Raw genomic sequence first — 23,985 nt, 5'->3', positions numbered from 1 at the left:
GGGGGCATCCTTTACTATTACGTTACGTGTGACGTCGGTGGCAGATCGAAGCAAACAGACAAACTTCAACAACAGCTAACGCAGTGAGTCCAACTGTTCCTTTCTTTCACACCAAAACTTTCTTCAACTACTCTCTCTCTCTTCTTTCTCTCTCTAAATCACAACAATGGCTAACTTTATGTGGACTCCTGTTCTCTGCATTCTCTTCATTTCAGCTTCTTCTTCTGCTCTTCAAAGTAAGATGCTTTCCACGAAATTCTTCTACCGCAATTTTTATGCATACAACCTGCTTGATTATTTGCTGCAGTGTCTTTTGAGTATAGAAAGAAAGTATTGAAATCTCACTTGATCTGCTTGTGAACTTGGGTTTGCTTTATGCTCTCATTCATTAATTATTCTTTGGTTTCTTAATTAACATTATTTACTAATTAGAGCATTATTCTTTCTTCATTTGCAAAATGAGTAATAAATGTGATGGTACATTGGTGGTTACTGGAGCAATTATTGAGCTTTGCTTTGAATTTATTCATTAATTTGAATATAGATCTCTAGATGGATACTTGAATTTTTGCTTGTACTACTGTTTTCCACACACATTTCAATTAGCCATTTGTGTAGATTTTTCTATAAAAAAGAAGCCATTTTTTTTAATCTGCACTAGGAAGGAATGTTATAGTTAGATTCGTCGGGCAACAGTCTCGTTGGCTGACGATTAAATAATAATTGTGAAGGGCATTGTTCTGAAGCCTAATTATAGGAGTATGTTTTTGTCTCCATGTAGTTGGTATTTATGTTCTAGAAATTTTTTAAGAAGAGTTAGGTGGGTAAATTTGCCCAAACTTCACATTCAAAATTTAGTTGTAACTCTTGAATTTCCAAATTAATGCTTCTTCAGGACTAAATATAGAGATGGTACAATGCAACTTTTCTTCATACTTAGTGGAGTTTGTAATGCATAAGAAGTCAATTGTAAAGTGTTGTCGATTAACTATATATTGGCTTTAGAAAATGTGATGTTTCTGCCTATTTCTTTTGTACGAGTAAGCATTCGACATTACTTCAAGCTATGGTAGTTGGCACATCTTCGAAGCTAAATATTTCAAGAATTTTAAATTTCCAGAATAATATCTGCGCATTCTTTTTCCCAACCTTTTTTCTATTCGGAATCGAAATAAAACAAACGTATTTTGTGACTGAAACACAGATAAAGTGACAAATAACCCTGCTGATGAGCTAGTGTCTTCGATCAACAATAACAGAACTGCAAGCAAGTCATCATCCTTGTACAGCAACCCTGGTCTAGCATGCCTTGCTCTCCAATACATTAAAGCATACAAAGGAGACTGTAGCTCTGTGGGCGGAACAAACGCCAAAAGACCAGCCGACTCTGAATTTACCGAATCTTTTGCCCCCAACTGTGGAGTAGAGGTCTCAACCCTTTCTCCAATCACAGGCCGCCTACTCGCATGTCAGTCCAAATACGTGGAGCCCAGTGTGGCATTTTCCGATATTCTGATGAAAAATGCAAGGAGCGTCGAAATTGTTCAGAGCAAGAACCACTCTGAGGTGGGGGCTGCAGTTAGTGGCTCGGATGGGGGCGGCCCCTATTTTTGGTGCGTGCTGTTTAGCAACGGGAAATCGAACAACAGTTTTGTCTTGGAAGGAAATGTTACCAAGATAAGCCGGCCAGGATGTTTCAGCGGTGCTAATGATGAATGTAGCGGTGCTGTTGCTTTGTTCAGAAGTTTTCGGCTTTGGTCGATTGGAGTAACAGGTTTGGTTATTGCACTGGCTTTGTGAATTTGATGTCTTGGTTTATAATTGGTTGTCTATTTCAGCTTTTTTTAATTTTATTTTCTTGGACTTTTCTTTGATTTCGGAAGCCTCTATCGGTTTGATTTATTCGGTCTTGATTGTGAGTTTGCAATGTTTTTGTTCTGGATTTTCATGTCTAGGATTAAATATACTAAAAAATATACTCGGTTTGATCTCGAGTCCTAAGTTAAATACACTCAAAAAAAAAAAATTGTGAAAGCGAAACATATTCCTAACTAGATAAAACAAAATGCAAATTAACTTGCTGTCGATTCTTCCGTGTCCTTCCTCGTCTTGTTTGGGCTGCTGCTGAAAAACATGTTTTCTAGATACAGGGGTGAGTGAGGATACCCTGTATTCGGAGTCACCTTAATTTCTGCACAAGTCTTTGTGACGAGGTTGTACTTGTACGCTGTATATGATTTCCTCCAACCATCTTCAAGTGCAATCTCGTTTTCGTTTGTCAAATATACAGACTCGATATAACTGCTTGAAAACGGCATAGCCTCCTTAAACTCCACCGACGAACCACCACCTCCTCCACCGCCAGGAGCTCGTTTCACAAACCATAACTGATTGATTCTTCGATCCACAAAATTATTATTCTCAGCCTTGTGATAGGCCAAACACATATGATCTCCCAAATAAGTAAGAAAGAACCTGCATTGATTATCATATTCTCTAATTGGCATAGGGAACTTCTCAAACTTCTCTTGTTTCGAATCGAAACAAACCAAGAAATTCTCGTCCATCTGGCACGTGCGAGTTCTCGTTCTCAAAACCCAATAAGTATCACCTTCAAAGGGGGACCCCTTATCACAACATACCATCGTACCCGGAATATCGATTTCCATCTCTTTCATCTCGTGGGACCATGATTTTTTCCCCATCGTATAAATCGAGTAGCGGCTTTTCATATCGGTAGCTACAATCTTATAATCCTTAATCAGTGGATCGTAATAAAGACCCTGAGCCACATCATTATAATAATCATCGCCGTCGAGTGTATGTATTTGAGGTTGGCACGGGATTTTTCTGTATGACCTGCTCGATGGATTCCACAACACGTAAATGTATTGATGATCGGGAAGATAACGTCACACTAGTACGAAACCGTCGCAGTAGCACAAGACCGTCAGAGGCCTCTCGCGTAGATAACTATCGGACGGTGGGAAAATAATAAACAATGAACGTTTTCCGACCCACAAAAGTAGATCCTTGTCGTCGTCGGAGGAGCTCTTCTTCTTCTTCGTCTCTTTCGCCTGTCGGAGATGATTTGCGATGAATTCGGGGTCGGAGATTGTGGCCTCCCATGATTTCGAGACGCACTTAAATCTCATGAGTGACTTTACGGGCAGACGAAGGAGAATGTTTTCGATGATTTCACTTGGAACATATGTCTGCCGTTTCTTCATCGTGCAGAACTAGAACCAGCAGCTAGGGTGAAAATACTTGTTAGAATACGTGCAAAAAATATGTAAATTTAATTTTCAGCTTCTCTTGGCATCAATTTATAAGAGTAAAATAAGACTAAATAGTAAATACAATGTAATTAGAACTCCTAATCCAAATACATCTTTAAATCCTATATTACCATAATTTATTATATATGTTAATAGATGGTGATAAGTGATAACGATTCAAGTTTTCAAATTCAAGATTTGAATGTATACCGATCGTAATATATATTATTAGGATAGTATTTTCATATATTTCACGTTATTAATTTCCTAATATAAGACACAAATTTAGAAATATATCTTATATATAAAACGAAGAAACGGTAGGGCAACTCTAAGAAACCCTAATGTCCTATTTGTAATTTTTTTATTATTTTCGATTTTAATTAAATTTTTATCTCCTAAATATTATTTTAAATATTATTTTCGAATTTTATCAGATTAATATCTCCCAAAGATTATTTTAGATTTTTATCTCCTAAATATTATTTTCGATATTCATCAGATTATTATCTCCTAAATATTATTTTTGTTTTTTATCAAATTTTTATCTCTTAAATATTATTTTAAATAATATTTTCGAATTTTATCAATTTCATATCTCCTAGATATAATTTTAAATATTATTTTCGATTTTTAGCAGATTTTTATCTCCTAAATATTATTTTCATTTTTATCGGATTATTATCTCCTAAATATTATTTTAAACATTATTTTCGATTTTTATCAAATTTTTATCTCCAAAATATTATTTTCGAATTTTATCAAATTTATATCTCCTAAACATTATTTTAAATATTTTTTTCAAGTTTTATCAAATTTTTATAAGATTTTTATCTCCTAAATATCATTGTCGATTTTATCAAATTTTTGTCTCCTAAATACTATTTTCGATTTTTATCAAAGTTTTATCTCCTAAATATTATTTTAAATATTATTTTCGATTTTTATCAAATTTTTATCTCCTAAATATTATTTTAAAATATCATTTTTGATAATTATCAAATTTTTATCTCCTAAATGTTATTTTAATTATTATTTTCGTATTTTATCAAATTTTATCTCATTAACATTATTTTAAATATTATTTTCGGTTTTTATCAAAATTTTATCTCCTAAATATTATTTTCGATTTCTATCAGATTTTTATCTCCCAAGTATAATTTTTTGATTTTTTATCAATTTTTTATCTCCTAAATATTGTTTTTAAATATTATTTTCGATTTTTATCAAATTTTATCTCATAAATATTATTCTCGATTTTTTATCAGATTTAATTTATATCTCCTAAAAATATTATTTTTCGATTTTTATCAATTTTTTTATCCCCGAACGAGCCCAATCACTCATATTTTCAGCCATAAATATATCTAAGACACAACAAATTAAATCTCCTAAATATTATTTTATCTCCTAATTTTCAGCCATAAACATCTCAACACTAAATATTATTTTTTGATGATAAAATACTAATTATCATATTCCCAAAGATGAAGGATTCCCAAAAAAATTCCTTAAGACTCTCAACACTTTTAACTTCTCTCTTCTACTTCAACACGTTTGTTTTTTTGTGTTTTATCTTCTTAATTAGTTGTATCCCACCTCTCAACTTCTCCACCCCAGTTTAATCTTTCCCCGTTTCTACGAAATGTTTGTGGCTTCATAAAATGTTAGCTATTTTGCAATTTGTTTTCTCTTCATAGTTCATAATAAATCTGATTTTCGATATTTACAAAAAGGGATAAATCTGAATGTCTGCAACATTTGAATTTTTATTTCTTCATCCTATCTAAGGCTTCTTCTTTTGGTAACCCGATTTTAGTATTTTTGTCTTATTTTCTTCTTCATCCTATTGACCGTGTGGTAATTAGTTTGCACCTTTTTCCATCATGGCTTATAGGTAATTTCATTTTGTTAAATTATGTGTTTCATTAATTTATACCAAATATTTCAAATTTTGTGTATAACAATTATTTGTTTTTAGATGTTATTGGACATGTTATTGAAAGGATGAGTTGAGAGAACTAAGCGAAAATGGGCGGAGCCACAAGCTATTGGAAGTCGGCCTTCAAGACCTATTGTTTGTATGCGATATTTAATTTATTTTTTATATTTATTTTTGTTTCTTAATTTTTCAATTGTTAATTCCAGTGGCAAAATAGGAGCAAAACGAGACAGTGGAGAATGGCTTAGTTAAAATGCAAGATGTATAGATGGCCTTTTACGTTAGTATGTTGTCGATAGTATAATTTTTATTATATTTTAACTAAGTTATTAAATCTAATTAATTTTAAGCTCAACATGAAAGACATAGTTGATGATTTTGTTTCTGATTCAATTTTTCAATCTACTGGTCTTAGCTGATTCAATTCATTTGGAAAATTATTCAATAGTAAAGTTATTTGTTTTTTTTTTCTTAGTATACTTAGTAATGTTTCACTGATGAATTATTAATGAATGATTATTACAAAATTTTGATCAAACGATACATCAAACGTTTGTTTATATTCTTACAGCATCAAAACAATGCAATTTGTTGTCCCGTGCATCGCACGTGTACAATACTAGTATTTATAATTGATATAAGTTGATTGCCATGTCTTTTGTGAAATACTAATATTAGGATTAAAATTATAATTACCATAATTAACATCGGTATTAGTATTTGTATTGATAGGTCTATCTACAATTTATTTATTTATTGGATCACGCGCCCAGTTCAGAATCTTTCGAATAAAGTTTGAGCCCGATAAATTGATATCAACCTAATCAAATAACTATAAATAAAACTTAATTCATTAAATTAAGGTACATTATTTTTACTAACAATCCAGCTATTAAAATTTTCTCGACTATTTCACGATTCAAATATCTGACTTAAGCATTGGAGGGACTTCCGCTGGATTATTTCGGGCTTAGTTTACATTTACTTTTTACACATTAATCACCAGAGTATTAGGGTGCCTCAAGACCAAGGTTGTAAAAAGCGGTAATCGGGTCCGAGTCGGTCAGGCACCGACTCACCGGTGATTAATCGATGATAAATCAGAATTAAATCGGTTTTTAAAATTTAATATAATATATTTCCAAATATTATTTATAAATACTCCAAACATATATAAAAAGATATTTACACATAGTTATATCTCCATCATGTATATATCCTAATAACATAATAAAAGTTTAATAATCATAATATCATAATACATAAATATCCTTATAAAATATAAATAAATAAACATTTTTTTTGAATTTACATTTATTCTTGAACATTCCTGGCATACATCATTAGTTCTTTAACAATAACAATTAACATAAAAAAAATAAGGCATAAACTCATATTTTCTTTTATTAAAATCCAACTTTTATTTTAAATTATAAAAAAAAATAAGAAAAAAAAAAACCGATTTTTAACCGATTTTTGAACGATTTTTGCCATCGAGTTTGACCCGCCTTAAAGGTTTGACCGTCTCAGACCGCCTCGGACCGCCTCAGACCGCCTCACAGGCAAAAAACCGATTTTTCAAACCTGTACACTGAAATCTGAAAAGTTTTGGACCGCATCCGCCTCGGAGACCGATTAATCGGCCGCCTCGGCCGATTTTTAGAACACTGCTCAAGACTATCTAGCAAGTGAGTACTGAGTAGTGACCTGATTCATGTCCTCGACTATATCTACTATAGGTGATTATTACACGCCATCAAGTATATATAGGTGATTAATATCTATTATACTCGATTCATCTCTCCTATCTTGAGAGGAGGCAAAGTAGGCGGTCCGTCACGGCCCGCTAGTTTTGACCCAACCCCTTGCCAGTTTCCCTTGGGTTGGGGAGGTTAAAGAGTTTAAGATTTAGCCCAAATAGGGTTAGGCACAAGTTGGCCCAAATGTATAGAGCTAGGTAGAGGTAGGTGGTGGTAGGTAGAGACATTTTAGGGATTCTTTGGAGTGTTCCACTCCCAACCGTTAGATCATATCGATCTCCACCGTCCATTGAGGAGGTGGTCTTTTATAAATAGAGATAGGGTCCTCATTTGTAATCATCCAACAAATCCAACAAATCCAACAAGCACTAAAGTACCTTCTTACTGACTTAGCTATCGCGAGGGGCGAGAAGGAGCTAAGGCCGCACGGTTCTTTATTAAGGGAACAAGTCCGTGACAGGTCGCCTAGGGCCGCCTGATTTTTATTTTTTTTAATTTAGGGCCCACAATTTTTTTTACACCCTTTATATATTAGCATTTATTAAAAAAAAATATTATATGCAAAAACCTTCATTCATAAATAGATATTAAATGAATGATTGTTAATTGGGCTTAATTATTAAATTTGTCCAATCAAAATGTAGAGCCTTCTCTCTTTGACCTAAGGAAGTATAAGTAGCTATGACAATATCGTAGCTCGAAAAATTTTCATCATTGTATGGGTTGCCCCTCCTTATACATTCCAATGGGAGCACTTTGAAATGATTTGGTCGTGTATGGTCTTTGATTTCTTTAACCCATGTCGATACTCTTGGACATACAATCAAAGTTGTTTTCAGGGATGCATCCGAAGCAATCAAGGCCAACATGGTTAGGGTTGTACCATGTTCGTCAGCAAGAATTCCGCCTTCCAACACTCCGTTCCTTTCCCTGTTAACACACCATCCTAGAACCTGCTTTTGAGGGTAATACAAGTTACTTCTTGTTGATTATCCTCGGAAGATATTCCCTTTCCTGAAATTGCTATCCTGGCTTCGTCAAAGTCTGAAACCCTAGCATAAACATCCGTACGGCAGAGTCTTATCTTACGTTGATTTTGATACATATGCAGAGTTCCTTCTAGCAGGGTCAGGTGTGACAACTTGCATGAAAAAGAAAAAAAAAAGTTTAACAAAACAACGGATACATTTTTTTGTTAAATTATTGCAAATTTGCATTGAAATTATTAATGCAAATTCATCCATTTAACTCTATTTACTTCAAGAAATCACTAAGAAATACATAAAATTAAGAAAATTAACTAAAAATTGAGCAATAACTAAAGTTAAAAAACAATGCATGATTTAAATCATCCATTACAAAACTGAAAAATAAAAAATGTGTGAATACATGTTTCTATGTCCAATAATGGTAATGATGTCCGCATGAATATTAATAGGAATGGACGTGCAATGGGAGTTCAAAGACAGAGTTGTCGCCTTGTATGACGAAGTGAATGAAGAGCACTTACAGTGGTGTTTTGCTCTCGAGAGGTAGTAATGAAAATTCTAGCTCTTTGCATTTTGATCTACATTTATTTCTTAGATTTTGCACGAAAAAGTTTGATCATGTTTAATTTACTTTGTAATTGTAGGCTAACTCGATTGGTTTTCCTCTCTTAATTCTTCTTGTGCATTATAGTACATGAATTTTTAGTCATTGGGTCCCGACATGTAAGTATAAGATGTTATTATGATAAGTTTATGTTCTATTGTTGGTAAAAATGGCGGGAATGTTCAAAACAATTTTCCCCCAACTCTTGTCCATGAGTGACGAGACAAAGAAAGATCGATGAAACAAAAAGGAGTAATTTTAAAGCAACATCATTCTTACTTTTTTCCCCTTTCTTCTTCTATTTTATGGATTTGATATATAGACGGAGAATATGATCGAAATGCATTAAATGGGAGAGTATACGAATGTATGTGTAAAAAAAAGTTATTAATACTTTCTCGTTTATTGACATGATACTTTACAAGTTTTTATTTCAGGTTTAATGCCGGGGGAAACAGGCTAGGGGAAACAGGTACAATTATTTCTTCCATGTAAATAGGTTGTAGATCAGATGTGACAAATATTGAGTTAATTGCATAGACCCCCTGTGTTATTTTTCGGAAGCAAAAAAACCCCCCCGGAAAAAAAAATTAGCATATAACCCCCTATGTTGTGTTTTAGTCAGCCCACCGCCCCACCGCCCCTTTGTGCGCACTGGCTCGTTGACTTACATGAAATGACAAAATTGCCCTTAATAAAAAATAAAGCAAAAAAGACCTCAAAATGCCCCGCCCAGCTGCTGCCACTTGTGGTGGCGGCGCCGCCACCATCAGCCCGTGGTGGAGGCCGCCGCTGAAGACCACGGTCGCCATGGACGGCGGCACGAATTCCTTCGCCATGGGGTTCAATTTCGAGAGCACTCCAGCAGATCCCCTACCCTCCCACCCAACTCACAGGCCACAACACTCATCCACCGTTTCTCCACCCGGCCACCACCATCCCCCCCCTCCTTCACCATCAATAAACTTTACACGTGCCTCAAACCTTCACACAATGTCCTATTTTGACGGCGGTGGCGGCCACAAGGCGAGCAAGAGAAGAGAAAAGAACAAAAAGATGCAATTGTTGGACTAGCAGGTTCGGCCGTCAAACTCGTCGCCGTCGAGAGAAATCGTTTGGAGATGTTGTAGATAGGCCGTTGCTGTAATTGGGGCTAGGGTTAGCCTCGGGTTGTGCGGATTCGGGTCTGGTATGTGGATTGCAGAAGAGGAGGTGATGGTGTTGAACTTGGGGTCGGGGTTGGGGTTTGGGGGGTGGGGAACGGGAAGAAGACAATGATTTTTTTTTTTTTTTTTTTTTTTTCTAATGACATATAATATTTTTTCAAATTATTATTTTGCATTCTGGAAATTACAATTTGGTCCTATAAATTTAGGTTATTCATAATTTAACCAACAAGGTTATTTTTTATTTTATAAAGGGGTATTTATGATAAAGGAAACTGAAGGGTTTTTATGTTTTTTCCTGTCCTAAAATGTCCTAAAATGTCCTAAAACGCACGCCCAGCTGCATGAACCGCGAATGTATCCCACGATTCGCTCGTAGGGTCCTTATTGTCATTGACTTCCTTTCGTAGGGGGGTATTTGCTAATTTTTTTATCAGAGGGGTTTTTTTGACAATTAGACATTTCACAGGGGAGCCGAGTGCAAATACCCCGACAAATATTTGTTCTGATAAAAAGAAAAGTAACAATTTGCATAAAAAAAATAAAAAAAAAATTAACAAAACTAAAAATAAAAAACAATACATACCTTCCAGGGTAATTAAAAACCTGTCCAGCAATGGGGTTAAAATATTTGCCTGATGTGGCCTGACGTCACCGACGTATGCGCACCATGTATAGACTTCGATGTCGTTACGAATAATTGGAGTACGAACGAACTTAACTTTGGCTCCCTCTAAAGTCGTTGGCAACAACAATGTAGGGTCTGTCTTTACGAGAACGTCCAAGTATAGTGTAGCGACTTTAAGTAGCGATTCTTCCATGATCAAGAAAACTATTGAAGCTGTCACAATTTTTCTCAAACCGTAATAAGGTGTGAAAGAAACCCCAAGATTTGACTACAACGATCCAAAATGACCGTTTTATTTCCGATTGCAGAATGTGAGGTTGCTGATTTTTTTTTTTCTTTCTTTTTTGTAAATCTTGGCCGAAGAAAGTCAGGTTCTTGAATACAAATATACTCCCTCTGTCCCATATTATATGTCTTTTTAGGGAGTTTTTTTTGTCCCAAATTATTTGTCATTTTACATTTTCAATGAAGCATTAATTGCATTATTTTCAATTTTACCCTTAATCACTCCTAATTAACAAGTTGAGAATCAATTAATGTCGAGGATATTTTAGTAATTTTACCTGTTTTTTACTATAATCTATGCATATTTATTGGTTTTCTTAATATGTGCAAAATAACCCAAAACGACATTTAAATTGGGACGGAGGGAGTAATAAGGTGACGAGAGGGTTTGCTTTCCGCAGTTCAGTGGCTTCTTGGATAAACGTTTTTAGTTTTGTTTTTTTATATATATATACTAAGAGGCCAAAATCGTGTTTTAGGGTCCAATGAACAAGTAGGCCCATTTGATCTTTGGATCGATTTGATTTATAAGGATGAAAAGAAGACAGTCAAATTTCGTTATTTTCTGTATATTTTCAAATTACATTTTTGGAAACATTACAATTGTACTTTTATAGTTCACAAATTTTTAGGATCCCTAGTATATTCTGAAAAGATACTGATGTGTATAATTGGATTTAAGCCCAAGATGCTCAAATTGGCCCATCTAGAGGAAAAATCCAATTAACACTCTTAATTACATTCAACTTGTCCCACATTGGTTTTTAACAAGAAAACCACATCAAACTACACCTATAAATATGTGTTATCATACACATAACAAGGTAAGCACTATTTAGGCAATTAATTAATATTATTTGCTTATATTGTGATAGTTTTCTGACTTGAGCGTTGGAGGACAATCGCCGGGCCACCCCCGGCGTGTCACCTAGTGTTTTCAACTGTTTTGTAGGTTAACGAGTGGAGCGATCCCTTCGACTACCTCGGACGCGTGGCAAGGACTCTCGGCATTCCCGATATTGGGCTTGAAGATTCCCGGACTTAGAAGACCTGTGGGCTTCAAGACCATTGGGCTGACCCATCATTTTTGGAGCAGCATCATTTTGGCGCCGTCTGTGGGAAGGCGAACTAGATCACGTGTCATGACGAAGAGGATCAAGGCGATCCCAACCACTCGCCTCGAAGAGCGGAATAGTCTTAGAGCTTCCTCGATGAAGCGACGGAGTCTCAGAGCCGCCCCGAAGAGGGGAAGAGTCTTAGAGCCGCCCGCCTCGAGGAAGCGACGGAGTCTCAGAGCCGCCTCGAAGAGCGGAAGAGTCTTAGAGCCGCCTCGAGGAAGCGACGGAGTCTCAGAGCCGCCCCGAAGAGAGGAAGAGTCGCCCGCCTCGAGGAAGCGACGGAGTCTCAGAGCCGCCCCGAAGAGCGGAAGAGTCTTAGAGCCGCCCGCCTCGAGGAAGCGACGGAGTCTCAGAGCCGCCTCGAAGAGCGCAAGAGTCTTAGAGCCGCCTCGAGGAAGCGACGGAGTCTCAGAGCCGCCCCGAAGAGCGGAAGAGTCTTAGAGCCGCCCGCCTCGAGGAAGCGACGGAGTCTCAGAGCCGCCCCGAAGAGCGGAAGAGTCTTAGAGCCGCCCGCCTCGAGGAAGTGATGGAGTCTCAGAGCCGCCTCGAAGAGCGGAGGAGTCTTAGAGCCGCCTCGAGGAAGCGACGGAGTCTCAGAGCCGCCCCGAAGAGCGGAAGAGTCTTAAAGCCGCCTCGAGGAAGCGACGGAGTCTCAGAGCCGCCCCGAAGAGCGGAAGAGTTTTAGAGCCGCCCGCCTCGAGGAAGCGACGGAGTCTCAGAGCCGCCTCGAAGAGTGGAAGAGTCTTAGAGCCGCTTCGAGGAAGCGACGGAATCTCAGAGCCGCCTCGAAGAGCGGTAGAGTCTTAGAGCCGCCTCGAACCAAAAGAACTACGGGAGCGGCCAACGAAGGTGGTCAAGGCGATCTCCACCAACCGCTTCAAGGTAACGCTGGAGTCATAGAGCCGCCTCGAAGGAAGAGAACGACGGGAGCGGCCAACCTTGCGGGATCTTCAGCGCCGGTCATTTAGATGACTGCAGACGAATTACAAGCCTTAAAAGAGTATCGCTCGACAGCCAAAGTTATTTCTCCGAACGAGCTCCTCGAAGAGGCTCACCACCACTCGCCTCAGTGTAGCGCATCCTCAGATCGTGAGCCTCGAAGATACGCTCGCCACCAATCGCCTCATCACAACCCATCATCGAACCACCCCCTTCGAAGAGAAGCTCGCCGCCGGTCACCACGCCCCGTGAGGCAGAGGGCTCCTCCTAAGGGAGAGAGAGGCGCATAGCCGTCGAGAGAGAAGTGTTTCTTCTCGGCCGGGTGTGGCACGCCATGAATCACGATATAACAGGAATAGCGAGCGCTCCTTTCGCCATAGAGACTCTATTGGAAATAAATTTGGAAGTAGATATTCCCAATCTGAAAAGAAAATGAGCCGTGAGGGCATTGATGACCGTAACTCAAGGAGACCTCGACGAAAAGCTTCGAGGCCAACGACCGCTCGCTTTGAAACATTCCCCGCTCGAATAAGCCCATTTGTTCCTGCCATTATGGAAGAAGTCTTACCTCTCGGATTTAGGATCCCCAATCTACCCCAATTTGACGGGACCGGAGATCCCCAAGAACAGTTAAATAACTTTTACGCCAAGCTTGACCTCTACGGCCTCAGTAACGCAGCTTACTGCAAGATTTTTCAGACTACGCTGACTGATCAGGCACAAGTTTGGTTCAACGGCTTGCCCGGAGGGGCCTTAGACAATCTGGACCAACTAGCGACACATTTCCTTAACCACGACTCAATGAATAAGAAATATGCCAAAACTGGATCGTATCTCTTCAAGGTCATACAACGAGACGGAGAGCCACTCAGAGATTACATACAACGATTTGTCAAAGCAGTACATGAAGTGCGCCACGTTACTCACGAGATGTTAGCCGGCATACTACAACAAAATTTGAAGCATGTTCGTTTTCGAGAGTCCATCGCGGGACGACCCCCTAAGACCCTGGAGGAGCTCTTGAACCGCGCTGGGAAGTACATACGGATTGAGGAGATCACGGAGATGAGAGTACCCCTTAAACGAAAGCGCGACGTGGAAAGCCACAACTATAATAGAGAAGAAGAGAGACATCCCATCGAACCTTCGGGAAGTTCTCACCTCAAGGATAAACTTCTTGACATGATGATCATCGCTGAGCAGAAGGGTATTCTTCAACCACCGAAAATGATGAATGAGAATCCAGAACGACAAAAGTCGGATAACTACTGTGAATACCACAGATATTGGGGTCACACTACTGATGAGTGCTTTCAGCTTAAGCAATCACTCGAAAGACTTCTCCTAGATGGGCACTAGAGCGAATTCCTAGAACAATCGCAATCCTGAAGAAATACTTTACTTAATGTTTATTATTGCCCCACGCGGGCTCCATGTAATTTCTTTTCATCAATAATTCGGGGGCAAATCGCCCCGCGCAATATTTCCAATCAGGTAATAAGTCGCTAGCATACCGCACCGCTCAATATTTCCAATTATGTAATAAATCGGCGGCACACTACCAGCCGCAAGATTATTAATAAACTATTTTAGCCGGTGGGATACCGCCGCCGTAATTTCTACATCAACCCTTTGTCTTCTGCACGCAGAGCATTGACAATCGATTTAACAAAAATTCAACAGATTCAAAAAGTAGCTAAATGGGAAGATATCAAGGATCACAAAGGGTCTGGCCAACTCGAACCTTGGTTTCTCGCTCCCAGAGCTCCAAAAAATAGAGCAACTAAAGCTCAAGGAAGTCTGATCTGCCATAAAAGTTCGTATAAAACACTTAGGCAAACGGACTTCTCACATAAAAAACTTGAGGGTCTGATCAACCGCCAAGTACAGAAATACGGACTCCCCACTAGGCAATAAAGCCAAGGGGTACCGTTTCACCTAGAAAGATAAAGCATAGCTCATTCTTCACAAAAATATGGACTTCCCACTAGGCGTTTAAGCCAAGGGATACCGTCTTCGCCAAAAAGATAAAGTAAAAGCTTATCCTTTGCGGGAACCGAGCTTCCCACTAGGCGATATAGCCATGGGATAGCGTCACCGAAAAAGATGAAGCATAACTCATTCTTTACAAAATGCGCGTTTTCCACTGGCAATAAAGCCAAGGGATATCACCCGCTAAGAAAACTAAAATAAGTCCTCGTTCTTGGTGAGAAACGGACTCACGATTCACAAAGTGTCGAAGCTTAATCTCAAGAAACAAAAAAAAAAAAAAAAAAAAAAAAAAAAAAAACAAAAAATATATATATATATATATACAAATATAAAATTAGCACTTGACAGTAGGCAACACCAACCATTCCACAATCTTCCGCAAGATGGTGTCACCAGTACCTCGAATTTCGAGCCACATGACATCACAAATTCTCTCGCTGACGTCACGCAGCCTTTTGGCCAAGCACATGGCTAATGTCACGCTACCCTAACACTCAACAGCTCCGCCTCGATCCCCGCACCGGATGATATCACACTTTTTTTGGCTGACGTCACGGCCCACTCAGCCCACCTTTTTTCGAACGAGATACCGGGCCCATCCGAGGGGACCTAGAGCCGACCGAGTTGACTCGAGGAGACCCAGAGCCGACCGAGTTGACTCGGTCGGCTGCAGCTGCCCAGCCGCACGAATTTTCCTTACCGCGTGACATCGCACCGGTCTAATTTCCGAGTTGCGACCGCCCACAGTATTTTCCTTTTCTTGGAAAACGAGCATCAACACTCTCTTGCTTCTAACTTTCTCCAAACAACTCCGAATTTCGCAAAATTTGCACCGACAAATTCTAAATTTTTCACACTACAACTTGTAACTTCCAATATCGTGGAATTTCTCACGTGTTAAGACAATCTACGGATTTATCAAAACGCCACATTAACATTGAAGCCCGGTAAGTTTTTCGACAAAACTTCTAAGTACTTCGAGTCGCGAGACCAAATATTGAATTTCGCAACATACTCAAGCCTCAAAACGCACCCCACAACATATCGGCCCTCGATATTCTCATCCCCATTGGTACGAATCCGATTACAAAAATACGGACTTCGTACTAGGCGTTAAAGCCAAGGGATACCGTCCTACCAAAAAAGATAGAGTAAAAGCTTATTCTTTACGAGAGTCGAGCCTCCCACTAGGCGATATAGCCAAAGGGATACTGTCTCACCGAAAAAGATGAAGCATAACTCATTCTTTTCAAAAATGGACTTCCCATTAGGCGTTAAAGCCAACGGATACCGTCTTACCTAAAAAGATAAAGTAAAGGTCATTCTTTACGAGAGCCGAACCTCTCAATAGGCAATATAGCCAAGGGATACCGTCTCACCGGAAAAGATAAAGCAAAACTCATTCTTTAGGAAATGCGCGAGTCCGATTAGGCAATAAAGCCAAGGGATATCACCTATTAAGGAAGATAAATTAAGTTCTCGTTCTTGAAGAAAAACAGACTCCCAATTCACGAAGTCTCGAAGCATTTTCCAAAACAAATTAGCCATTGGCAATTTTTTCCGAAAAAGATAAAATGCAATTTCGGTATTTTCTCCTAACAGAAAAAAAGGGGGAAATACGTATTCAAGCGACCATTTCTTATTTACTCCCAGGCAGGTCCACGAGGCCGTGGCCCAACCTGGGAGTGGGGGGCTTAATGATGTGTATAATTGGATTTAAGCCCAAGATGCTCAAATTGGCCCATCTAGAGGAAAAATCCAATTAACACTCTTAATTACATTCAACTTGTCCCACATTGGTTTTTAACAAGAAAACCACATCAAACTACACCTATAAATATGTGTTATCATACACATAACAAGGTAAGCACTATTTAGGCAATTAATTAATATTATTTGCTTATATTGTGATAGTTTTCTGACTTGAGCGTTGGAGGACAATCGCCGGGCCACCCCCGGCGTGTCACCTAGTGTTTTCAACTGTTTTGTAGGTTAACGAGTGGAGCGATCCCTTCGACTACCTCGGACGCGTGGCAAGGACTCTCGGCATTCCCGATATTGGGCTTGAAGATTCCCGGACTTAGAAGACATGTGGGCTTCAAGACCATTGGGCTGACCCATCATTTTTGGAGCAGCATCAGATACGTTTTTCTTCCTCGTAAGAAACTCTTGTGTGGTTTACGTCACTCGTATAATATGCAAGCTAATTTGAAATTGAAAAAAAATATATTATTAGAAAATAAATCATTTTGTTTGCTTCATTTAAGGCCCATAAATCACATGGTATGCACGAGTTTACTATTTATTTTATTGATTATTGTACTTATTGATTATATTTTGAATATTAATCAATACTTTCACAAAAAATAATCAGATAATATATATATATATATATATATATTATACAAACAAATAAATACTAAAAGAAATAGTAATGTATGGCCACTTTAGTGGATGTTGAAGTGGTATTCCTTATTTAACCAAGTATTGGGGAAGCCTTTTCTCGAGTCGAATAAATGCCTGCACGAATATTGCATGCCCCTATTGTGCTCATGCAAATTATATGATTTATAAGCCTTAAACGACTAACCAAATTATACTATATTGTTTAATACTTAATATAATACAATAATAATTATTCAAAATTACGAAAACTCCAAACAAAATTCAAAAATTTTAAACTCCAAAAAGAAGGAAAGTAAGCAAAATACAGTTGTTACTAATAAATTCATCGTTATCCGGACAAAACGTTAGGTGGATACGCATAATGAATTATCGTAAAACGAGTAAGTGCGCTGGATTTTGAATTTTAGTAGTAAATCAATATCCGTCGTTTGAAAAGGTAAAATAGTAATTAAATAAATATATTTTATTTAATTAAAAAAATATGAAAATGGCAAGAAAAGAAAAAAAATGAGGGTAATTTTGGACATCTATAATTATTTTTGCATTTTAAATAAAAAAAATACACTAATAAAATAGTAGTGCAGCATAAAAACACTAGGGCAATCAATTTTTAATTAGAACAAAAAAAATAGTAAAATACCCAATGTATACGTATATGTATATCTATATCTATACATACTGATACAGACATGTGTATATACCATACACGCCAGCTTCCCCAACTGGAAACTCGACAATAAAGTTTCTCTCTCTCTAACGAAATCTGAATCATCTCTCCTCCGCTTTTAGCATTCAATCAATTTTCCAACATCGAAACACAAGTCTTCGTCAATGAATTCGGATTCTCCTATATTATATACAGCAGCTACTCCTTTATTTATTCATGTTATCGGCAGATGTGTTTTCACTCTCACATTACCTAAATGCCCTCGCAGCAGAACCCTTTTAAATCATTCTGAAACCGTTTCATTAACTCGATTCAAATCCTCTTTACTCTCTCATGATCCTCCTGTTTCTATATCCAATTTTTCGTTTTTCTCTTGTTTGAATTCTGGGCCGTTCTGCTTTTTTCATTTTTGAGTTAATTGGGCTTTTTTTTCTTTGTGTAGAGAAGATTGGAAATTTACCCCCTTTTTTTATTTTTTCGTGTAAAACCAATGATTGTATGATTGTTCTTCGATTTTTGAGTTTAGCATGAATTTTTTTTTGTTGGGGTTTGATTCAACGTTTTATTTGTTATTCTTGATCCCCCTTTTCTTTTCAATCTTCAAAATCTGTTGATCTTTTTTTCTCTTTTTCCTTCTTTGATTCAAAGAAAATCCCTAATTTTTTTTTCTGGGATTTTGATTTAAATTGAAATCTTGACCTTTTCTGGGAAGGTCAATAGTTGGATTTGTTTGAATGAAGAGGGTTAATGAGAGTGTTGAGGGGGGGAGTGAAAACTTGGGGTTAAAGAAAGTTAAATTCTCCAACGGGAATGATGAGAGTTGTGCTGCATTAGATAGAAATGAAGCTGAAGAGAGGGTTTTGGTTGAGGATGGAGGGATAGATTCTGCACAAGTGGATAAAATCGGAGACCTCTCCGAAATTTTAGTCCCTGAAAGTATAGATGGTCTGTCTGTCGGTTGTGTCAAAGAGTCCAATAAATGGGACTTGGATTTAAATGTTGATTTGAGTTTGGGAAATGAGGAAGAGGAAAAAGGTCTAGGTTTTGATCTTAATTTTCCAGTGTGCACAACAAAGGACGTCGGGATAAGTGAGAACAAATCTGTGATTATCGACATCCTATCTGATGATAGCGACGAAGAGGTCGAGATTATAGGTTATAGTGGTGGTTATAATGAAAAGGGTAAACAAATCGAATCAGGGCTGCCCCATAATAGTGCGGAAACATTGAGTCTTGGCTTGGGAACGTACAGGATAGATGATGTTTTTGGTGAAAGTAGTGTTGTGAATGGTGGTGAGAGAAGATATACCAGGGAAGAAAAAGGGAAGGCTAGTGTAGTCGATTCGTGGTTATCGCTTAAGGCTAAAAGTCCAGTTGATTTGGATCTGCAGTTTCACTCTTCTGATGAATTAATCAGGATTAATGAGCCTAATGAAGATGTTGATGATGGAACATGGCAGTTAGCAGAATGGGCTCCAAGATCGGAGTCGGCTGAAAGATTGTTTAGACAAGAAGAACGAGCGTTAAGATTCAGAGAGTCATTAAACAGACAAGCTTTGAGAGAAACCGCTAAACGATTTGCTCGTGTAAAAAATTCAGATCAGAATAAAGTAAACGAGCCTTTGTCTTTTCTGAGACAAGCACCACTTTCAAGATCCGAAGTACAAGAATTAGGGAATACTCAGGGCCCCTTTTCTGAAGCTCTAAAGATGGTAAGGGAGAGAACATCGAAACGAGCGGCTAAGCAGTTGATTGATTGGAAACCCTGTTTAGAAAACCAGAACCGAAGCGCTACCGTGCCACTTGTTCCTTCGCTGTTGGATCTGTCTATTAGAGCTCTTGCACGAAATGCAGAGCGAATGGTGTCACTTGAAATGGTTCCAGATAACCTGCGTGAAAGACTAACCAACGTGTTGTGTGATGCAAGTAAAATGAATGTTCACGTCATGAGCCTTCTTGTTAAAGGATGCCCGACAGAGATACGCATAAAAAATTGCACATGGCTAACCGAAAACCAATTTCAGGAGACAATTGCAAATTGTGTGACAAGAGATTTGCAGGTAGACCATTCTTGCTTTTTTCTTATATTTGTAATCTTATATTTAAACTTGCCTTGTTGTGATGCTATGATGCTTCTATATACACGACCACATTTTATTCTCATCTTATATTTAGACTTGCCTTTTTGTTAAAGAAGTGAAGTATGCGTGCATATATATATATATATAACTCTTGGCTGTTGTCCGGTTATGATAATTATTGGCATGATCTGAAGTGATCAGGGAAACTGAGATTAATGAATGCCCAAGCTGCTAATTATCTTAGTATGTTTTGACATTCGCATAGTTTCTCTATATTTAACTCATGTTTGTTTAAGTTAATTTATGATTTTGTTGTATTAAATACATTAAATCAGTTGGAATTTTAAAGCTCTCTTTTCTCCTGCTAGAGTGAGAATTAGTTCATGTTTTGCCTCGTTTCCTTACTACTAAACCACATGTGATTATCATCTTGAAACAAACTATTTATGATGCATGTATTATGGATGCAGGTGCTTCAACTTGACCTGTGTGGGCGATTGATGCTCGACTTTTTGTTGAAGAATGCATTAGCCCAATCCTCAAATAGGTTTTCGAGTTTAGTTATTTTGTCCCTTAGAGGTGCTTGTCGTTTGTCAGACACTGGGATTATGCACCTGCTCGAGTCAACACCTGCAGTACGGTCTATTAATTTGGGTCAGTGCACCCTCGTAACCTGTGATGCCATCATCTTCCTTGCTAATTCGTTAGGACCAAATTTGAGGGAGCTGTATATAGATGAATGCCTCAAAATAAATGCAATGCTCACTCTTCCTGCATTTAAAAAGTTCAAAAATTTGGAAGTACTGTCAGTTGCAGGCATACGTACCGTAACCGATCAATTTATCTGTGAGGTGGTTAGTGTATGCGGTCATAGTATGAAGGAGCTCGATCTTGCTAATTGTCTGTAAGTTGATTTGATTAAATCCCTCTTCCTTATATATATACATAATTACATTCTAACCGTTCTTTACTTGATATGATTGCAGAGAACTGACTGATTACTCTCTCGGAGCCATTGGTAGCAATTGTGCTGATTTATGTTCGTTGAACATTTCAAACCTGCATAAGTTGACAGATTTGGGAATGGAGTATCTTGCAAATGGTTGTAAATCAATTCAGAAGCTTAAACTTTGTCGCAACGAATTCAGGTTACTATCAATTCCCCATTTTCTCTGTAGCTTAATGGAGTTGTACTGTAAATCAATTTAATTATAATTTGTTTGAATATTTTATAAAACTGTAGTTTCATTAATTTCTATTATTTTTCAGCAATTCACAGTAAAATATAATATGGTTTTTCTTCTTCATGTTAGTGATGAAGCTATGGCGGCATTTATAGAAAGCTCTGGAGAGTGTTTGACGGAACTCTTACTTAACAATATGGCAAAGGTATCGTTTCTGAAAACCAGCTACCTAGTAAATAAAGACTTATGCTGAAGCTTCGTTAAATTAAGCACTTCTCTCCCATTATTAAGCTTTGTTAAATAATTTCTTTCAAATTTTTGTTGGGTTTAAGAGTTTTATGGTTGTAACTAATAGTGGAACTTAGCAGATTGAAGCAAACACTGCGTTTTCGCTGGCCAAACGTTCAAGAAAGTTGTTGAGTTTGGATATATCATGGTGTCGCCGAATTAGCAACGAGGCTCTCGGATTGATTGTTGATAGCTGCTCATCTTTAAAGCTGCTCAAAGTCTTCGGTTGTAGGCAGGTATATCTTTGATGCATGAGCCTTTGAGGGAAATATCAGTATCAAGGATAGGGATCTTGATTTATTTACCTGGTTAATTAGAAAGAAGCTTAATTTTTGTGTTTGTGCAGATAACAAATGTATTTGTAAATGGACATTCGAATCCAGTGGTGAGGATAATGGGATTAAACTTGACTCCGATAATGGATCATCTGAACTTGCTTGCAACTGAAGGAGTGCTCTTACGCCATTCACCGATTCCATAAAGAATCGAATTTGACATCATCATCATCTGTGAAAAGCCCTTTTTTTACGGGTGGCTCGAATTATGTCATTTACTTATTATTTGTCACTAAACATTGCTAGCGCATAATGTGGCGTAAAGTACCCCCTTTTTTTTGTTCCTTGGATTACAGGGAGAGATACTGCTGATTTATGTTCTAGATGTGGATTAAATTCATCTGAAAATTATTCAATACCTTGAAGCTCTATTTAAATTGAATCCAACTATTTTTTTAAATACATTTTTTGGATATTTGCATGTTGTGATGAACTTTTAACTTCGAAGGGGCAAAGAAAAAACACGACTATCGACATATTCAAAACGAATGCAATATTATATATCTTGGATCATAGTGGTAGTTAAAAAAAAAATCAAAACGGGGAAGAGGTAAAAACAGCTTAAAGATCACCGGTGTGGCGCTTCGACTTGTTTGCAGAAAGCCTAGTCATCCACTTGTTCTGTGATGCAGTAAAGCGAGAAGGCATATCTTTTGATGCTTCCGTCGATGGTAGTTCAGCAGGCAGTGCAGCAGCTGTGCTTGTGAAGGCATTTAAAACGAGAAATGCTAGTACAGGTGATAGATCCAGTCCTCCGAGTGGTGGAATTAATCCTCGGAATATGTTCAAGTACGGATCACATAATGTGCTGAAAACAAAATTCGCAATATATATAAGCAATAATAATGTGATGCATTGAAAGAAAAAATAGGAAATGAGTGTTGTTTATTGTACCTAAGGGGGCTGACAACTTGCGGAGGAGCATTAGGGAACCAAGTCAATACGAGCCTTACGACCAACAAAGTGTTGTATATGTTCAAGAAATTCGAAAGCCCATTTGCTACCACAAGTCCAGCCATTGCATCGCCTGGTAATATGGCGGCAAAATTGGAATCCGACAGCAGTGGCATATTCCGGCGGTGCCTGATTGGAATCTGGAAACAAGAATACAGTTTTCAAGTTCACGTGTTCGTCCACATTATCTTAATTCTCGTATCAACAACAAATAATCATCAACAATTGAACACGGGACTGCAACAAATGTGTTCCGAGTTTTGCACAATACAAAAAATTCGGTGCAAGCTGAAAGCTATGCTCCCATGGTGCACATTTAATTAGGGCTTGAAAATTTAAAACAAACACCGTACTCGACGATTTGAGATCGATCTTTAAAAAAGCTCCTTCATTAACATAATGAAGTAATGAACCAATGTCGACCACAAATTTCAGTTCTAAATACTATGTACAAAAATCAAGCTACATGAGCTCGATTCGTGTTCGGCTCGATTAAATCTCGACTCGATTGCTTATCAAACGAAGCTCAAAACACATCTTTTAGAGCTAGAGGTAAACTTGACTTTCTTCATTGTTATGAGTGGTCTATAACAGTAATCAAGGAACTTAGATAAACTAGGAGCAGAAAAATCCTACCATTTGCAATCACAATTGTTCATTAGATTCACACGTGTCTCAAATATTGTAACACATCTGGGAGAAGAAGAAAAATATATATATATATACCTGGCAGCCATGTTGAAGATAAGAAGAAAATGACATTATTTTATCAAGGACCGAATTCTGGGACCTGAAATTAACCAGCATCTCGAGACATTTATCCACATTACAAGCAATAGATTTTTGCAATTCACGAACAACGTTCGAGGTTTGCGCGAGTAGTGGGAGGAAGTTGGGGTTTGGAATCGAAGCTTGTCTGAAAAATGGAGTGTTGTGAATGAAATTCAGAATGAGCGGCGGAGAAGAAAACGGCAGAAGTAGTGGAGCTGGGCTTTTTGATTGTTCGTCCTCTGATGAGTGCTTTATGGATAGCCAAGTATCCATTTTCGGTTTTTTTTTTCTCTTACAGCGAAGCGATAAAGTGTTGCAGGGGATAAACAAAGGTCGGAGGAGTTAGAACAAGGATAGATGGAAGATGATGATATTTGCAATTTGCCCCTTCTATGTTTGGGAAATTGTAGATCAAGGACAGTACTCTTTGGAAATTGCGTGACCACCCCCTTAGTTTCAAGTGGGCTTTGTTTATGGGCTTAGCTTCAAGTGGGCCAATGGATTATATTTGATATCGTAGTTCATTGCTGTCCAATTAAAAGACAAAGTCCAATACCCTTATAAAAATATAAATAATTTTTTTTTTACCCAGTGCACC

General features: G+C 37.8%; 5 protein-coding genes and 1 long non-coding RNA gene across 6 annotated transcripts; 4 read left to right on the top strand and 2 right to left on the bottom strand.

Moving 5' to 3' along the window:
* Window positions 1-38: 38 nt before the first annotated feature.
* LOC105977146 (uncharacterized) lies at window positions 39-1,927 on the top strand. The gene is made up of 2 exons (XM_013002422.2): window positions 39-236; window positions 1,205-1,927. Exons 1-2 carry the CDS (start codon window positions 167-169, stop codon window positions 1,798-1,800), a joined length of 666 nt encoding a protein of 221 aa, XP_012857876.1. The 5' UTR covers window positions 39-166; the 3' UTR covers window positions 1,801-1,927.
* A 145-nt stretch (window positions 1,928-2,072) lies between these two features.
* Window positions 2,073-3,230, bottom strand: LOC105977147 (putative F-box protein At5g62060). The gene is made up of 2 exons (XM_088820192.1): window positions 2,944-3,230; window positions 2,073-2,859 (listed from the first exon to the last, which is right to left on the bottom strand). Exons 1-2 carry the CDS (start codon window positions 3,228-3,230, stop codon window positions 2,073-2,075), a joined length of 1,074 nt encoding a protein of 357 aa, XP_088676318.1.
* A 4,895-nt stretch (window positions 3,231-8,125) lies between these two features.
* On the top strand, window positions 8,126-10,757 carry LOC148772514 (uncharacterized). Its single transcript, XR_016032145.1, has 3 exons — window positions 8,126-8,512; window positions 9,011-9,045; window positions 10,731-10,757. It is a non-coding gene; the product is annotated as an uncharacterized LOC148772514 (long non-coding RNA).
* A 2,384-nt stretch (window positions 10,758-13,141) lies between these two features.
* LOC105977010 (uncharacterized) lies at window positions 13,142-14,068 on the top strand. The gene has a single exon (XM_013002272.2). It carries the CDS (start codon window positions 13,142-13,144, stop codon window positions 14,066-14,068), a length of 927 nt encoding a protein of 308 aa, XP_012857726.2.
* A 3,655-nt stretch (window positions 14,069-17,723) lies between these two features.
* Window positions 17,724-22,059, top strand: LOC105977041 (RNI-like superfamily protein). The gene is made up of 6 exons (XM_013002301.2): window positions 17,724-19,834; window positions 20,326-20,759; window positions 20,842-21,003; window positions 21,169-21,244; window positions 21,408-21,563; window positions 21,674-22,059. Exons 1-6 carry the CDS (start codon window positions 18,509-18,511, stop codon window positions 21,806-21,808), a joined length of 2,289 nt encoding a protein of 762 aa, XP_012857755.1. The 5' UTR covers window positions 17,724-18,508; the 3' UTR covers window positions 21,809-22,059.
* A 79-nt stretch (window positions 22,060-22,138) lies between these two features.
* Window positions 22,139-23,741, bottom strand: YLMG2 (YGGT family protein). The gene is made up of 3 exons (XM_013002303.2): window positions 23,343-23,741; window positions 22,557-22,756; window positions 22,139-22,470 (listed from the first exon to the last, which is right to left on the bottom strand). The coding sequence occupies exons 1-3, from the start codon at window positions 23,658-23,660 to the stop codon at window positions 22,224-22,226; spliced, it is 765 nt and encodes a 254-aa protein (XP_012857757.2). The 5' UTR covers window positions 23,661-23,741; the 3' UTR covers window positions 22,139-22,223.
* Between the last annotated feature and the right edge of the window lie 244 nt (window positions 23,742-23,985).

The sequence above is a fragment of the Erythranthe guttata genome, chromosome 1 (genome assembly GCF_056151865.1).
Source record: "Erythranthe guttata isolate IM_541 chromosome 1, IM_541, whole genome shotgun sequence".
NCBI lineage: Eukaryota > Viridiplantae > Streptophyta > Magnoliopsida > Lamiales > Phrymaceae > Erythranthe > Erythranthe guttata.
Note: the sequence above shows the minus strand (reverse complement) of the source record. Positions and strands in the feature narration are given on the sequence as shown.

Excerpts from the sequence above, each read along its gene's own strand:
- LOC105977146 (XM_013002422.2), top strand. The coding sequence starts at position 167 with ATGGCTAACTTTATGTGGACTCCTGTTCTCTGCATTCTCTTCATTTCA. Across the intron at positions 237-1,204 it reads TTCTTCTTCTGCTCTTCAAA|ATAAAGTGACAAATAACCCT; the intron begins GTAAGATGCTTT and ends ACTGAAACACAG.
- LOC105977147 (XM_088820192.1), bottom strand. The coding sequence starts at position 3,230 with ATGAAGAAACGGCAGACATATGTTCCAAGTGAAATCATCGAAAACATT. Across the intron at positions 2,860-2,943 it reads GAGAGGCCTCTGACGGTCTT|GTCATACAGAAAAATCCCGT; the intron begins GTGCTACTGCGA and ends TCCATCGAGCAG.
- LOC105977010 (XM_013002272.2), top strand. The coding sequence starts at position 13,142 with ATGAGCCGTGAGGGCATTGATGACCGTAACTCAAGGAGACCTCGACGA.
- LOC105977041 (XM_013002301.2), top strand. The coding sequence starts at position 18,509 with ATGAAGAGGGTTAATGAGAGTGTTGAGGGGGGGAGTGAAAACTTGGGG. Across the intron at positions 19,835-20,325 it reads GTGTGACAAGAGATTTGCAG|GTGCTTCAACTTGACCTGTG; the intron begins GTAGACCATTCT and ends TTATGGATGCAG. Across the intron at positions 21,564-21,673 it reads AAGTCTTCGGTTGTAGGCAG|ATAACAAATGTATTTGTAAA; the intron begins GTATATCTTTGA and ends GTGTTTGTGCAG.
- YLMG2 (XM_013002303.2), bottom strand. The coding sequence starts at position 23,660 with ATGGATACTTGGCTATCCATAAAGCACTCATCAGAGGACGAACAATCA. Across the intron at positions 22,757-23,342 it reads ATCTTCAACATGGCTGCCAG|ATTCCAATCAGGCACCGCCG; the intron begins GTATATATATAT and ends TCTTGTTTCCAG. Across the intron at positions 22,471-22,556 it reads CAAGTTGTCAGCCCCCTTAG|CACATTATGTGATCCGTACT; the intron begins GTACAATAAACA and ends TTTTGTTTTCAG.